The 14,552-nt window shown below is 38.6% G+C and overlaps 1 protein-coding gene and 1 long non-coding RNA gene across 4 annotated transcripts in view; one reads left to right on the top strand and one right to left on the bottom strand.

The window, feature by feature from the left end:
• The window catches only part of LOC129453937 (uncharacterized), a 44,414-nt gene extending 30,793 nt beyond the window's left edge, over window positions 1-13,621 (top strand). For both annotated transcript variants that reach the window (XR_012365841.1, XR_008647625.2), the window contains exon 3: window positions 13,484-13,621. This is a non-coding gene — a long non-coding RNA (uncharacterized lncRNA). The remainder of the gene's footprint in view (window positions 1-13,483) is intronic.
• On the bottom strand, window positions 527-13,604 carry LOC129453935 (uncharacterized). Of its 2 annotated transcripts, none has more exons than XM_055218334.2 (2): window positions 3,631-3,712; window positions 527-1,759 (listed from the first exon to the last, which is right to left on the bottom strand). In XM_055218334.2, exons 1-2 carry the CDS (start codon window positions 3,708-3,710, stop codon window positions 745-747), a joined length of 1,095 nt encoding a protein of 364 aa, XP_055074309.2. In that variant the 5' UTR covers window positions 3,711-3,712; the 3' UTR covers window positions 527-744. The 2 variants fall into 2 exon arrangements, with proteins under 2 accessions (XP_055074309.2, XP_055074310.2); XM_055218335.2 differs by lacking the exon at window positions 3,631-3,712 and adding an exon at window positions 13,472-13,604 and having other exon boundaries at window positions 559-1,759.
• Window positions 13,622-14,552: the final 931 nt, after the last annotated feature.

The following is a 14,552-nucleotide window of genomic DNA, read 5'->3' on the forward strand; positions in this document are numbered from 1 at the left end:
TACTGTATGCTGTATTTTTGTAGTTATTAAGGCTTAAATCAAAACTAATCGTAGCAATTTGAATGCACAAAAAAGGTTTTAGAAAAATTAAAAAAATAACGTTATTTAGTTTTTAAACTTTTCATATATCATGTAATATATTTATAATTATGCACAAATATTTAAGCAGTGATTAACAACAAACACTGTTTTAGTTTACTTTTTTATACTATTCGCATTTCTGTAAAGTGTTTTACACATGCATAATTCAATTCTTGTTTTAATATTTTTTTATTTATGCAAAGAACAATAATAAAGTTAAAAGGGCATCTCTATTGTTAAAGTAAACAATTTTAATGTAATATTGATATAGTGTGGGTATATGTAACAGTATGTATATTTTTGTATGCATGCATTTTGTTGTAACTTTTCAAATATGCATACCAGTTATAGAGTGATGTCATTAAATAAAATATCAATAGCGGATTAATAATGTGATTATATGTAAATATCTTGTAGGCTCTATTTATATGAAGTAAGCAAATAAACATTAAACATTTTTAAAAAATCTTTTATTAGAGGCTTTCAAAACCCACAGACAACAAATTCATAAACATAACATTAAACATTATGAACAAAACATATTCTTGCGATTTTTGCTAGCTTGTATGAAGCAATTAGTTTGCAAATCACTACATTAAGTATTAACATTACTGTAATAGCAGACTAGTTACATATTTGTTTTTGGACAGCATGATGGCTCCATCACTTAAGAGTTCTTGGGGTTTCGGGTTCTTCACAGTTGTGAGATCTCAGCAGATACTGAAGCATGTTGAATCTGCTGTTGAAGTTCCACAGGGATCTCGCTCCCAGCTGCCAGCTGGGATGAAGTGGAGACGGGCGGAGGGAAGACGAGCCCCAGGGTAACATCTGGTTGTGGTGATGGGTGGCAGAATGATTTATTCCAGGAAGATGCCAGCTTTGGGGAGGAGGCGATGAGGGGGGATGTAAAGAAGACGCAATTGCTCTATGACCTTGAAATGGTTGCGGGTTGCTTGGTGGGTCATTGCTGGAGGAGACCTGCGGGTTAGCTGCAGGGTCTCTTTCGAATGAGTCAGCATTGGGGATACACCGCTCTGACAACTTGTCGTTCAAGTGGCTGACCTGTGAAGGTGCGCTGGCATTTTTATTAGCCATCCGTGAGGGAGGAATGAATTGGGAGGAGCTACTGGATGGACCGGAGCAGTTTCCAAGATGTGGCCAACAGTGGTACATCTCTGATGCTTCGCTTGAAATGGGAGCATTTGTACCAGCCAGACCCCACTTGAGATGCGATGAACTTGGAAAGTGAAAGGGCATCATGGTATAATTCGGATCCAGACCTCGTCCAATCCCCATGTGATACTGCATACTCAACACCTCCGCTCTGAGTTGAGCATTCTCCTCGCTTAGCGCTACGAGTTGACCTTCCAGCATGAAGTCGTTCATTCTGCGCTTTTCTCTGGAACGCTTCGCAGCCTCATTGTTTTTCCTCCGCTTGACCCAATACGAAGCATCTTTTTTTTCAGAGGGTGTCATCTCTCGCTTGCGACGCCTGTTGGGTAAGAGAGAATTGTGGTATGGCTGCAGGCGGAGCAGGCGGCGTGCCAATATGGACGACTCGTTGAGCGGCAGAAGCCTTCTCAGACTCGCTGGGTCATCTTTGCTTGCCGGGGTCTCACCCGTGGAGGACGGCAGACAAACATCTAGATGTTCAACACCTTCCATGTTGGTCATTGTTCTGGACACATAGAGAAGTTAATGATCAGTAGAGCTCAGCTGAGGTGGCTTTTCCAAAAATCACGAATGGCTTAAAGCATTCTAAGCAATGCAAACGTTAAATCATTTATTGTTGAGAGAAAGCAATAATCGCACGATAAAACACTTATGAAATGTTTTGCATGCTGCACTCTTTAGCACTTTAAGATAGGAAGAAACTAGCAAATGAATTAATAGTGTACATACTGATGTTTCCTGTGAGAAGTATAAAACAGAAATAGATGTGAGAAGTTTGCGTGTCCTATGCAACTTTAAAAAAAACATTAGTGTGTTTTTATAATTAAGCTGCATGCTTATAATTAAGCTGTAAGCTTTGGCAAAAATCATGCATTACATTTTTGACAAGTTTGGTCTTTCCAGTCGACCCACGCCAAATAATTTGCCCTTAACGGAAAAAACTTCCCGTAGTTGTGACGTTCGAAACTCATTTGACTTTTTTGCTGAACTATGTCAAACTGTGTGCTCGGGATAAAAATATCTTGTCAGAAATGTAAGGTCGGGGCAAGTTTGTTATAATTAACAATCGACTCACGATAATATTTGATCTTGTATAATATCTTTTTTTAATATAACTCTGCTTTACATCATTTTTAAATTAATTTTTTTACTATTTAAATTAAGCTGAAAATCCTATAATATCATATATAATGGCAGCTTTCATTGCCCCAACAGTCAGGTTGACAAGAGGTTGTTGTATTTTTTATCCTGGCCAAAACTTTAAATTTACTTGAAGGCCCACATAAAAATAGACTAAACTGAATCTACATGATACTATCAGAAAAATGGACCAAAAATGGTCCCGAGCTGTCCCTTCAATACTGTATGTACATTTAAGTACAGATATGCATATATTTGGTACGTATATGTACCTTTGAAATTTAATACGCTCTTTTTGGTACTAATATGTACATCTGAGGTACTATTATGAACACTGTCAGAAAAATAGTGTAGGTTTACCTCTTTTGTCACTGGGGTGGTACCTATAAGGTTCCGTTTTGTATCTTATACAAAAGGTAAACAAAACATACAATGTTGTACCTTTTTGGGTACATTACTGTACCTATTGTGTACCTTTAAATGTACAGAAAAAGTTTTGTACCATCTAACTGGCTAGAAAATTGGTCCTTAAAAGGTACACGATATTGTACCAAAAGGTACAACATTTTAATGTGTTTTATACTTATAAAGGTACAAAAATTAACATTTGAGGGTAACACCCCAACCACAGAAAATGTACAGTTTTAAACCTTTTGTGTTTAGGTGCAAAGGTGTACTTTTGAGAGGGTACTCCCCTAGTTGTGCAGTAACATTTTTGTTCTGACAGTGTAACAAATATTCGCTACAGTTAAAAAGTGTGGAAACTAGCGAATATCTCCCTACATTCCTCAAACTTCATGATGGCCATTTAAAACATTTAAAGACCGTCTTTGAAAAATGTTTCTGAGGTTTACAATGAATGAAGAGCTCAGTTTGAAGATTGCGTAACAACTTCAAAGTTTTAGAGACATCATCAGAGTTTGCTTCATTTGCAAAATATATAAAAAGTACAATGTTAATTCATTTGTAAAAAACTGTTAATGTATAAAATTATATGTTGGCGTTTGAACACGATGAAACTGCCTCAACACATTGCGAGAATACAAATCCACAATGTAAGTGTGCACTAGTTTAAACCAATGCAATTTTCGCAGAATGATTTTGCCGTTGCATGAATTACATTTATGAAGTCCTGCAATATATGTAATGGTTAATATCATAAATTCAATATGCATATACATTTTTTTATATTCATTTTAAAAGTCTAAGGAGATGTGTATTAAATAAATGACTTACCTTACCGCAAGTGATGCTAACTGTAGTTGCATTAAAGGACACGGCTTGAAAGAAAAAACTCTTTGGTTAGAAACATGCATAGACTCAGACACTGCTAGCCAATAAAAGTCAAGATGGCACATGACAGTGCACATGTGATACACAAATACACGCCTTTTGCATGAAAGGAGCAATAGTAGGTGAGGACCACATCTTCCTTCCTCAGAGATGGAGGCGGAGACAGTTAACCATCTCAAACAAGTTGAGTTATGACTCACTTTTGTTTGTGATACTTACAAAAGATGAGTAAAAGATTTTTTTGGCAAACAGCTTGATATATTAATTACATTTTCGTTCCTTTTTGCGTTTTGCCCACATACAGTTGTTAAAACTCTTACAAAATAATTTTGGCTGTATGGAACCTTTAACATCCTTTCTGTTTGAAAAAGCATCAAAAGCGTCTTTGTAGTGGATGAAAGTATATTAAACTGATCGCTTTGTATTGTTTGTATTTATTTTTATGTACACTTTTAGAAGTAAAAATGCAAAAGCTGTTCCTGGTGCGGTACCGTTTATAAAGTACACCTTTGTACCTAAAAAGTTCAAACTAGTGCCTCAAAGGTACTAAATATATACATATCTGTACCTAAATAGTAAATATTAGGACCTTATAAGGGGTACAATTCCAGTGATAGCTTTTGTACCTTTTGTTTCTGAGACTATATACATCATAAGGTCATCAAAAAACAATTTTTATTAAAATTTTAGGTTTAGGTTGAGAGTTTCTAACACTGTCAGAAATAAAGATACAAAAATGTAAAAGGTCCTAATACATACCTTTGGGGTACTAATATGCACCCTTTAGGTACAAAGGTGTACTTATTGAAAGGCTTTTGTATCTTTAGCAGTTGCACTGTGTATTGAACTATACCGGGATGATAATATAATCACAGCTGGTTATCACAGCTGTATTAGTTACAGTCCTCCAACTCTGAAGCTACATAATTCATTCATGTATGGTAAAAATTAACTGCTTGCGTATTAGAAAAAAATTGAGGTGGTTTAACTCTGAAACTGCCGTTGGTTATATAAACGGTAGTTTTGAATTGTGGGTTAAAAGATCCGAATGACACACATCGTGACAAAAAATAAGACTTGTTTACCAAGCCTATTGTCATCTGGGACTGTCCTTCCAAATTTCCACAGAAAACTCTCTTCAGAAGATCGTGACTAAATCTGCACCCGTATGAAACGTATTGCTGGTTTGTGCCACAGGATTACACCATCTTTACTTATCAATGCCGCAGATCACCTGCAAAACCACTCTTAGGTTGAGACAAAACTAAACAAGCCACGAAATATTATTTATAAAGTCTTCATAGTTCAAAGTTAATCTCATTTCGATAATATTGAATTTAACCTGTGGTTCAGTTATGAGAACATATCAGTAATTCTCAGCATCACTTGTGGTTACGAGAATGGTTTGAAGAATTAGCCGCACATGACATTTTGAAGACAGACTGAGCATCACAAGATTTGTTGTGCTGCGACTGAAATGGGGCAAGCATCTGTAACTGCAACACAGGATGTTGTTGTGGTGTTCTGGGGGTGTCCAGGTATTAGATGACATTCCCGGGTTCGGGGGCTGCAGTGGTTGCGAAAGATGGGTGATGTTTGGTCGGTATAGCATACCTCATTGACTCATCGAATAGGTTTTGGATTGCTCTGTGATTGCTTATACCTGGTGAGTCATAATGCCACCTCAAAGCTCCCCAGAATTGAAGTGTTTTAAAAGTGGGACATAACCCTGAGTTCACGTGTACTGTTGTGTTTACCGCAAGCAGCCCCCGGCCCTCACACACATGTGAACTGCTTGATACACATCAACAATGAAAAAAAATCCTATTATTGATGTCAAACTTGTATGCCGCTATTCAAAAAAAGCTAAATTGCTCGCATACAAACAGTTTTATTGGCTCAATTTCAACAACATCTATTGAACTCATTGTAGTTTATAACTTGCTTCTCATAAACAAATATGGGGCCTCATTTATAAAGCGTCCATACGCACAGATTTGATCGTAAAGTCTGCATACGCAAAATTCCATATTTATAAAAACGTCTTTGACGTGGAACAGTGCTTAGCGTCAGGGTCTGAGCAGACATACGCACTTTTGCTTGTCTGATTGCTGCAGGTTTTTGGAAATTCTTGCATTCTTGCTGTTCGAAATTGGGTTTAAACATTGAGAAGCGCTCTTTTATAGGTCTATGACATTAATTAGGCATCGTTTAAAGGCGAAGAACTGAAACTGCTCAGCTGCGCACAACTTCAAGATCATTTGCGATTTATACATTTACACATGAAAGAAAGGGGTTGATTTATGAATCATACGTACGCATTTTTTATAAATGATCGTAAGATCAAATGTAGGATGGTTTCTACGCAGCATTTAATAAATGAGGCCAATGGTGTTGCTCCCTAAGAAAATGCACAGATGAGATCTTAATAATGTCTTAATAATAAAAAATACTTTGTTAAAAATTAAGTTGATTCAACTTCTATACTTTTACAGTGCAATGAAACACAACTGAAAAAAGGCATCACATTTACTGAGATATGAAAGAGAAACCTCTGATCGATAAAACTTTCATGTGGGTCTGACTAAGCTGTGTAGTAAGAGATGTTGGCACTGCGTCATTGGGGCTGGCATTAGATGCTGTCATGATTACTAAAGCGATGGTCAACAAATTGACGCGCACTAATATTACGTTAGAGTCCACTGCTTGTGTTGTTAGTAAACATTTTGTACATGTACATGCAAGAGCTTTCTCTAATATTTCAGAGCAATTGATTAAATAAGCTTGCACAACTTTCACACGCTCGAAAAATTAAAATAAAAAGTAAAACAGGCGGAGAGCAACCACTTTGGTTTTATCAATGAAAGCCTAAAGGCCGCGCTCAACACTGTGGGTTTGCTCTAGAAGTTATGTACGATGGAAAAGATTGTGCTCGATATATCACACACAGATCAATAGGCGAAGTCTTTTGTGGCTGCTTATACCATATGCGCGTCTACACCACAAAAGCAATTGTCTACAACTGTATGTGGTCAAAAGTGGACGAGCTCAAAACATTTCACACCCCTGTATTTAGCATTGCACACCGTCGTTTCGTTCGACCAAGACGCATCTGAATACCAGGTGTAAACAGCCGCATTGATTCAGTGAACACTATAACAGATCAGTTCGATTTATCCACAAAGTGACTATTGGGGAAAAGAATCAGAAAATAATGCATTCAATTTCATAATCTGGAAACTTAAGGTTTTTGACCTATGATGGGGTAAATATTGGACAGAACCAACTGCTGGGTTGTTTTTACCCAACCAGTCGTTTCTTGGCTGCTTTGAATGACCAAGAAGCCATAAGACAGCAACCAATCACGTTTCACGTGCCACGTCATGTTTAGGGGCGAGAAAATGTCTCCACAAAAACAGACCGGTGTGCAACCTGTAAATTATTCATACACAAACCTCTCTGAAATTCATAACAACTACACTCTAATTTCTGCGAGGTTATTTTGAACCCAACGCTGGGTAAATATTGAACAGAACACATGTGGGGTTAATAAATAAACCTATCACTGCAAAAAATGGATGTCTTAGTATTATTAAGTCTTGTTTATTGAAATAAATGATGAAAATTAAGAGTTTTTTACTTGAAAAAGAAAAATCTACTTAATTTCAGTTTCAACTTAATTCAATAAACTTAAGTTTATTTTTCTTACTGCACTGGCAGATATTTTGACTTGTTTCAAGAAAAAAACTCTTGATTTTCATTATTTACAGTAAGGAAAATAAGTATTTGAACACCCTGCTATTTTGCAAGTTCTACCACTTAGAATTCATGGAGGTGTCTGAAATTGTCATCGTAGGTGCATGTCCACTGTGAAAGACATAATATAAAAAAATCCAAAAATCACAATGTATGATTTTTTAACTATTTATTTGTATGATACAGCTGCAAATAAGTATTTGAACACCTGAGAAAGTCAATGTCAATATTTGGTATAGTAGCCTTTGTTTGCAATTACGGAGGTCAAACGTTTCTTGTAGTTTTTCACCAGGCTTGCACACACTGCAGGAGGGATTTTGGCTCACTCCTCCACACAGATCTTCTCTAGATCAGTCAGGTTTCTGGCCTGTACTGAGAAACACGGAGTTTCAGCTCTCTCCAAAGATTCTCTATTGGGTTTAGGTCTGGAGACTTGCTAGGTCACGCCAGAACCTTCATATGCTTCTTACAGAGCCACTCCTTGGTTATCCTGGCTGTGTGCTTCGTGTCATTGTCATGTTGGAAGACCCAGCCTAGACCCATCTTCAATGCTCTAACTGAGGGAAGGAGGTTGTTCCCCAAAATCTCGCAATACATGGCCCCGGTCATCCTCTCCTTAATACAGTGCAGTCGTCATGTCCCATGTGCAGAAAAACACCCCCAAAGCATGATGCTACCACCCCTATGCTTTACAGTAAGGATGGTGTTCTTGGGATGTTACTCATCATTCTTCTTCCTCCAAACACGTTTAGTGGAATTATGACCAAAATGTTCTATTTTGGTCTCATCTGACCACATGACTTTCTCACATGAATCCTCTGGATCATCCAAATGGTCATTGGCAAACTTGTGACGGGCCTGGACATGTGCTGGTTTAAGCAGGGGAACCTTCCGTGCCATGCAAGATTTCAAACCATGACGTCTTAGTGTATTACCAACACTAAGGACATTTTAAAGGCAGACTAACAGGTCTTTGAGGGTCAGAATTCTAGCTGATAGACAGGTGTTTATACTTATTTGCAGCGGTATCAGACAAACAAATAGTTCAAAAATCATATATTGTGTGGACAGTGGACATGCACCTACGATGACAATTTCAGACCCCTCCATGATTTCTAAGTGGGTGAACTTGCAAAATAGCAGGGTGTTCAAATACGTATTTTCCTCACTGTATTTCAATAAACAAGACTTAATATCTTAAGCTACTTAAGATCGGGTTGACCAATGTATCTCAATTTAAGAACTTTTTGCAGTGTGCTGTGTTGTTGCATAAGTTTATTTATAACCCAACATGTCCAATATTTACCCAGCAATGGGGGTAAAAATAACCCAGCAGAATTAAGAGTGTATGCAAAACGCGTTAAAAGGTCTCTTGAGTGTCTTTTAAAGACTTTATGCCATGAATCTTGCATACTTTTCGGCTTTGACGTGTTTCCAGACGGTATGATAAAGTACACGACACACGCGTCTTTCGTTAATCATGAGGACCAATCAGAGGATGACTTTCGAAGTTGCTGAAGTGTTTCCAGAAAAGTGTGGCAAATGCATCAGACGTTCCGCCATGGGCGTGAGGTCTGAGGCTGAGAGTACTCAACCATGGGTTGAAAAACCACAGCATTTAGATTATTAATAACGCAAAGGTTGGTTCTGTCCAACATTTACCCAACCATGGGTTAGTCTTCTTGCATACTTATATTTAGCATATGGGTATAAAACAGTTTTATGAATTGTTGTACTATATGTTGTACATTTTTCAGGTTCATTTAAACCAGCAGTCTGGTTCGTCCATATTTTACCCAAGCATGGGTTGAAACAACCCAGCATTTTTATAGTATACAGGTTTGTAACAAACAACATGAAGGTAAAGTCACTACTGACAGGATTCTCTTTTTTTGCAGTATGTCTGTTAAAAATAGCGGCTATCTCAGGTATGGGCATCACTTGCAAACAAAGTACGTGTGAATTAGGAAGGCTCACCACAGCCGATGCATTGAGGTTCAAGCTGTGAAGCCTCTCACCTTTGCCTACAGTTGAGCCTGCCTTGTTTCTCTGTACAGTAACTCCAATCACCCCCTGTGTTCTTTCTCAAGCGAATTCAAACCACTTCCTGTCACTGAGTTGTCACTGTTTACTCCTCTCAACGACCTCATTTTAACTAGCCCCTCTCCTCTTTTTGGCTGCCGTTCGTAGGAACAGAAACTAAACATGGGGTATACCCCAAGTAAACCTCATGTGGAGCCACCTACTCACTTCCCAGAAAACAATTTTTTTTCAAATTTTTCCATTAATCTGCGGATATGCAGACGTTGAACTGATTTTCTGGAAACTTTTTAACTCTTTGATGTGACGTTCGTATTCGGCTTATAATATGGTTTTCACTATGAGACACTATTTACTATTATAAGATATGATGCAGGTTTTTGTTTGAACAAGAAAGTCATTTATTGTCATTTACTGTAGCAGATGCTTTTAACCCAAAATGAGAAAAACAAAGGGATTCATGTTGGGGCATTCATTCAACTGAACCTGATATTCAATTAACCATCTATCAAGTAAGTATTCAAGTACACAATTCAATGCATAGTCAAGCTATGTCAAGTCAGGTTTAAAATAAGCTTGCGATGACGGACCCATATCTGCTTATGCATGAACGTTAACCTTTCCAAAACTTTATTTCTGCTTACGGGTGACCTTTGACCTCTGATCAAAGCCTCTTTTTTCCAAGCACTCCCACAAAAAAGTTTTTCTTAAAAGTAAATATATTTGTATGACACTTTACAAAATAGCACATCTGCTAAGAATACTGCAATTGTACATTTTTAATAAATCAGTTTCAAGTTTCTTTCTGAAATTTTGAATATTTTTTAAAACTACATCATCATAGAGATTTCTTTCACCCATTAAGTAGTGGCAAATAGGCAATTCGCATTATAGAAGGTATGCATTGACGTCATTGGCATATGGCCAGACCTGACATATGTGTTTGTCTTGCCTAACACTATTAAACCATCCCACATTTGTTAAACACAAGGCTCATTATAATGGATGTTCTTTTAATGAAGGCTCACTGACAAAACTTTGCAATTACACAGAATAAGAGTATTCATTGGTGTATTTTTTATCCCAAACACACCTGACATATGGCTACTGATTTACTTCTTTGAGTGTTTTTTGCAGTCTGGAAAAAGACCGCTCAAAATTTTTGTTGAATCTATTAGCACAGTCGATCACACAACTACTTTTCCCATTTTAGACGCATTTTTCATGCTACGCTAATGCTGTCGCTCACTTTTTGTGACGTCACATCCCTCTATTCAGCCTGCCCCCATGTTGATTTCTAAAACGAGGCTGTGAGGGATAGACCTATAGGCCCTGTCCCAAATGGCGCACTCATGTGGACTTTTGGTCTCGTGGTCTTAAATTGCACATGCTCGCTTAGATTACGAGTCTGTAGGGTGTCCCATCTGTCATTTTTATGCTCTGAAGTGTGCTCATGAGCGCTCCCTTTGCACCCTTGATGCGGTCTTTGGCGAAGCCCACACTGTAGCAGGCTTCACGTACTTTACCAACCCAGAAGTCCTTGCGAAAGAGCAATCAGACCAATCAGACGATGGAAGGAGTTCACACTGATGGGCAACTTCTCTTCCTATTTCCGGCGTGATGCTCAAGTCTGTACCAAAATATGACTCCGGTGCACCCTCGTGGACTCGCCTTAAGGGTCCCTAAGGTCTGCACACTACATGATGTAATTTAAGTGTGGATTCTGAGGAGGTCTACAAGTCCAGAGTGTGCCATTTGGGACTGGGCCAAGGTCTGCACTACATGATGTCATCAAAGTGTGGACCCTGAGGAGGTCCACAAGTCCAGAGTGTGCCATTTGGAACAGGCCCAATGTTTTGTATCAGGATGCTGGTCATTCACCAATCAAAACACAGAAAATACATAATTTTACAAATTTCTACAAGCCAAAAAAACTCAGAAATCATGGATTGTTACAATGAGATGGGCCTAATTTTAAGATAAGAGCAGCGTAATGTGCACATAAAATCTGTTTTGTTATTAGCCTGTTGGCTAATCACTAATTTTAAATGTTGTAGGCATGCTTACTTTTCTTTAAAACACTAATATACACTCACCTAAAGGATAATTAGGAACACCTGTTCATTTTCTCATTAATGTAAATAATAATTAATTATCTAATCAATCAACCACATGGCAGTTGCTTCAATATATTTAGGGGTGTGGTCCTTGTCAAGACAATCTCCTCCAAACTGAATGTCAGAATGGGAAAGAAAGGTGATTGAAGCAATTTTGAGCGTGGCATGGTTGTTGGTGCCAGACGGGCTGGTCTGAGTATTTCACAATCTGCTCAGTTACTGGGATTTTCACACACAACCATTTCTAGGGTTTACAAAGAATGGTGTGAAAAGGGAAAAACATTCATTATGTGGCAGTCCTGTGGGCGAAAATGCCTTGTTGATGCTAGAGGTCAGAGGAGAATGGGCCGACTGATTTAAGCTGATAGAAGAGCAACTTTGACTGAAATAACCACTCGTGAGGTATGCAGCAAAGCATTTGTGAAGCCACAACACGCACAACCTTGAGGCAGATGGGCCACAACAGCAGGGTACCATCTCCACTACAAATAGGAAAAAGAGGCTACAATTGGACAGTTGAAGACTGGAAAAATGTTGCCTGGTCTGAAGAGTCTCGATTTCTGTTGAGACATTCAGATGGTAGAGTCAGAATTTGTCGTAAACAGAATGAGAACATGGATCCATCATGCCTTGTGACCACTGTGCAGGCTGGTGGTGTAATGATGTGGGGGATGTTTTCTTGGCACACTTAAGGGCCCCTTAGTGCCAACTGGGCATCGTTTAAATGCCACGGCCTACCGGAGCATTGTTTCTGACCATGTCCATCCCTTTATGACCACCACGTACCCATCCTCTGATGGCTACTTCCAGCAGGATAATGCACCATGTCACAAAGCTCAAATTGTTTTTTGAACATGACAATGAGTTCACTGTACTAAAATGGCCCCCAGAGCGACCAGATCTCAACCCAATAGAGCATCTTTGGGATGTGGTGGAACGGGAGCTTCGTGCCCTGGATGTGCTTCTTTCAAATCTCCATTAAGTGCAAGATGCTATCCTATCAATATGTTCCAACATTTCTAAAAATTGCTTTCAGCACCTTGTTGAATCAATGCCACGTAGAATTAAGGCAGTTCTGAAGGGGAAAGGGGGTCAAACACAGTATTATTATGGTGTTCCTAATAATCCTTTAGGTGAGTGTAGTCCTGTAACTAAATACATATCTCCAATTTGTACAGATTACAAAATACGCAAGCCACAGATACTTTAAAAACTTTTCTCCTGTAAGGTTTTTAAGCACATTGACAGTAATCAACAGAAGCAGGATTCATTTCTAACTAAATAACACTTGTACACAACTTTAGGGGTTCATATTGGGGTTTTAGCTCTAACAATACTTGCACAACGAACTATCACGTATAAAGTCAATCGCACCTTAGTTGTTGTCATCAAATATTGTATTGTTGCACTATATTGGTGTTTTAAAGAAAAGTACAACATGAAAAACTAGCGATTAGCGGAACTAGCGGAACAGGCTAATATCTAAAACAGATCATTTTAGGTACACAATGCCCTACTCTCATCTCAAATTAGGTCATATGTCCCTTTTAATTTTAACAATTCACGTTTTCTGAGGGTCTTTGTCCTGTGTAAAACTATGTATTTTGTGCTTTGATGGCTGAATGACCGCATCCTGATACAAAAACAATAGGTTTAAGTGCACGCTCTGGACGTCCACACAGCCTCGGTTTGAAATTAACATGGAGGCAGACTCAATAAGCCGTATATTGTGGCCACGTAACATTTCACACAATCATACTATACAACCTTTTTGCCGTTATTGGTTTTCTCTCAAGGTCACATATGTTACATATATGCATTCTCAATATATAATCTGTGTTTTGGACTGCACAAGTGACAAATATCTCTACCTTTGCTTTCAGGGCCCATTCACCGTTGGATCACAACATCATGGAAATGTACAAGGCCCTATTGCAGGCTTCCAGTAACATCTGTGGAGCGTTCGAGATGAAGGCGCATAGGCTTTCTGCGGTTTGAAGCGTATGGGGCAACGGTTAAACGACTTTGATAGTGGCAACCTGGTCAACCCGTCACAATGAGCAGGTCTGGTCTGATCTCACAAACCACCCTGCATCTCAGAGAAGCCACGTGTAAAAATAGATGAGCTTGATAGGAGTCGAGACGTGTTATCTCATGCATACACACGCATGCTGTCTACCTTCCCACACGCCTTCAGTGCTGCCCACCCAGCTTTGATAGTCTCAGGCGGAGGGGCCACCACCTGGGTGATCATTTGATTCGAAATGTGAGGGGTCACGGTGAGGAAAGTGGAAGATAGACAAACAGACCAAGCGTCTTGAACGGCCTTAGGATGTAGTCTCGCAGCTGGTAGATGGATCCTAATTGAGCCGCAGTGCAATGGGGCGGCCACCAGATGGAGCGCTGCAAGGAAAACATAGGGTTAGGTCTTTGTAAATTAGATTTTAAATGTCCATTGCATGCCACGTCTTGTCTTGCACCATATACAGACTTATGGCCACTGAGGTGTTGTTACAGTAGTTTCACACCAAATGCAGCTCTATTCTGAGGCAGTTTTAGCAGTAAACTTCCTGGCTTAGGTTAGATTGTTGTGGCATTAATGTGGTGCGAATATTTATTTATTTTTGCACTGTGAAAAGAAGAAGTGAAAACAATAGAGAACAACGTCAAGAAATGCTTAATAAAACAACAATGTCGACGTCCAAGGTATCGGTTTGACTGCATGAATAAAACATTTGTATACGTTTTTAGACACATTTCTACACTATAATGTATACTGTATCAATGTATCAAAATCAGTTCAAGTAACTGATTGAGGATATTGCCTGAAGTTTTTTTCAATTTGCACAGTGGTAACACAATCACAGAATAAAAAGAAAAGGTGCATATTGGTACCCCAAAGGTACACATTAAAGGTACATACTGGTATATATTAGTTATTTAAAAAAAGGT

Source organism: Misgurnus anguillicaudatus, chromosome 23 (assembly GCF_027580225.2).
Source record: "Misgurnus anguillicaudatus chromosome 23, ASM2758022v2, whole genome shotgun sequence".
NCBI classification, from domain to species: Eukaryota; Metazoa; Chordata; class Actinopteri; order Cypriniformes; family Cobitidae; genus Misgurnus; species Misgurnus anguillicaudatus.

What these genes read in the sequence shown, in the direction of transcription:
- LOC129453935 (XM_055218334.2), bottom strand. Translation starts at nt 3,710, where the DNA reads ATGCATGTTTCTAACCAAAGAGTTTTTTCTTTCAAGCCGTGTCCTTTA. An exon ending in TTAGCATCACTTGCGGTAAG is followed by an intron (nt 1,760 to 3,630) that starts GTAAGTCATTTA and finishes CTATGTGTCCAG; the next exon opens with AACAATGACCAACATGGAAG.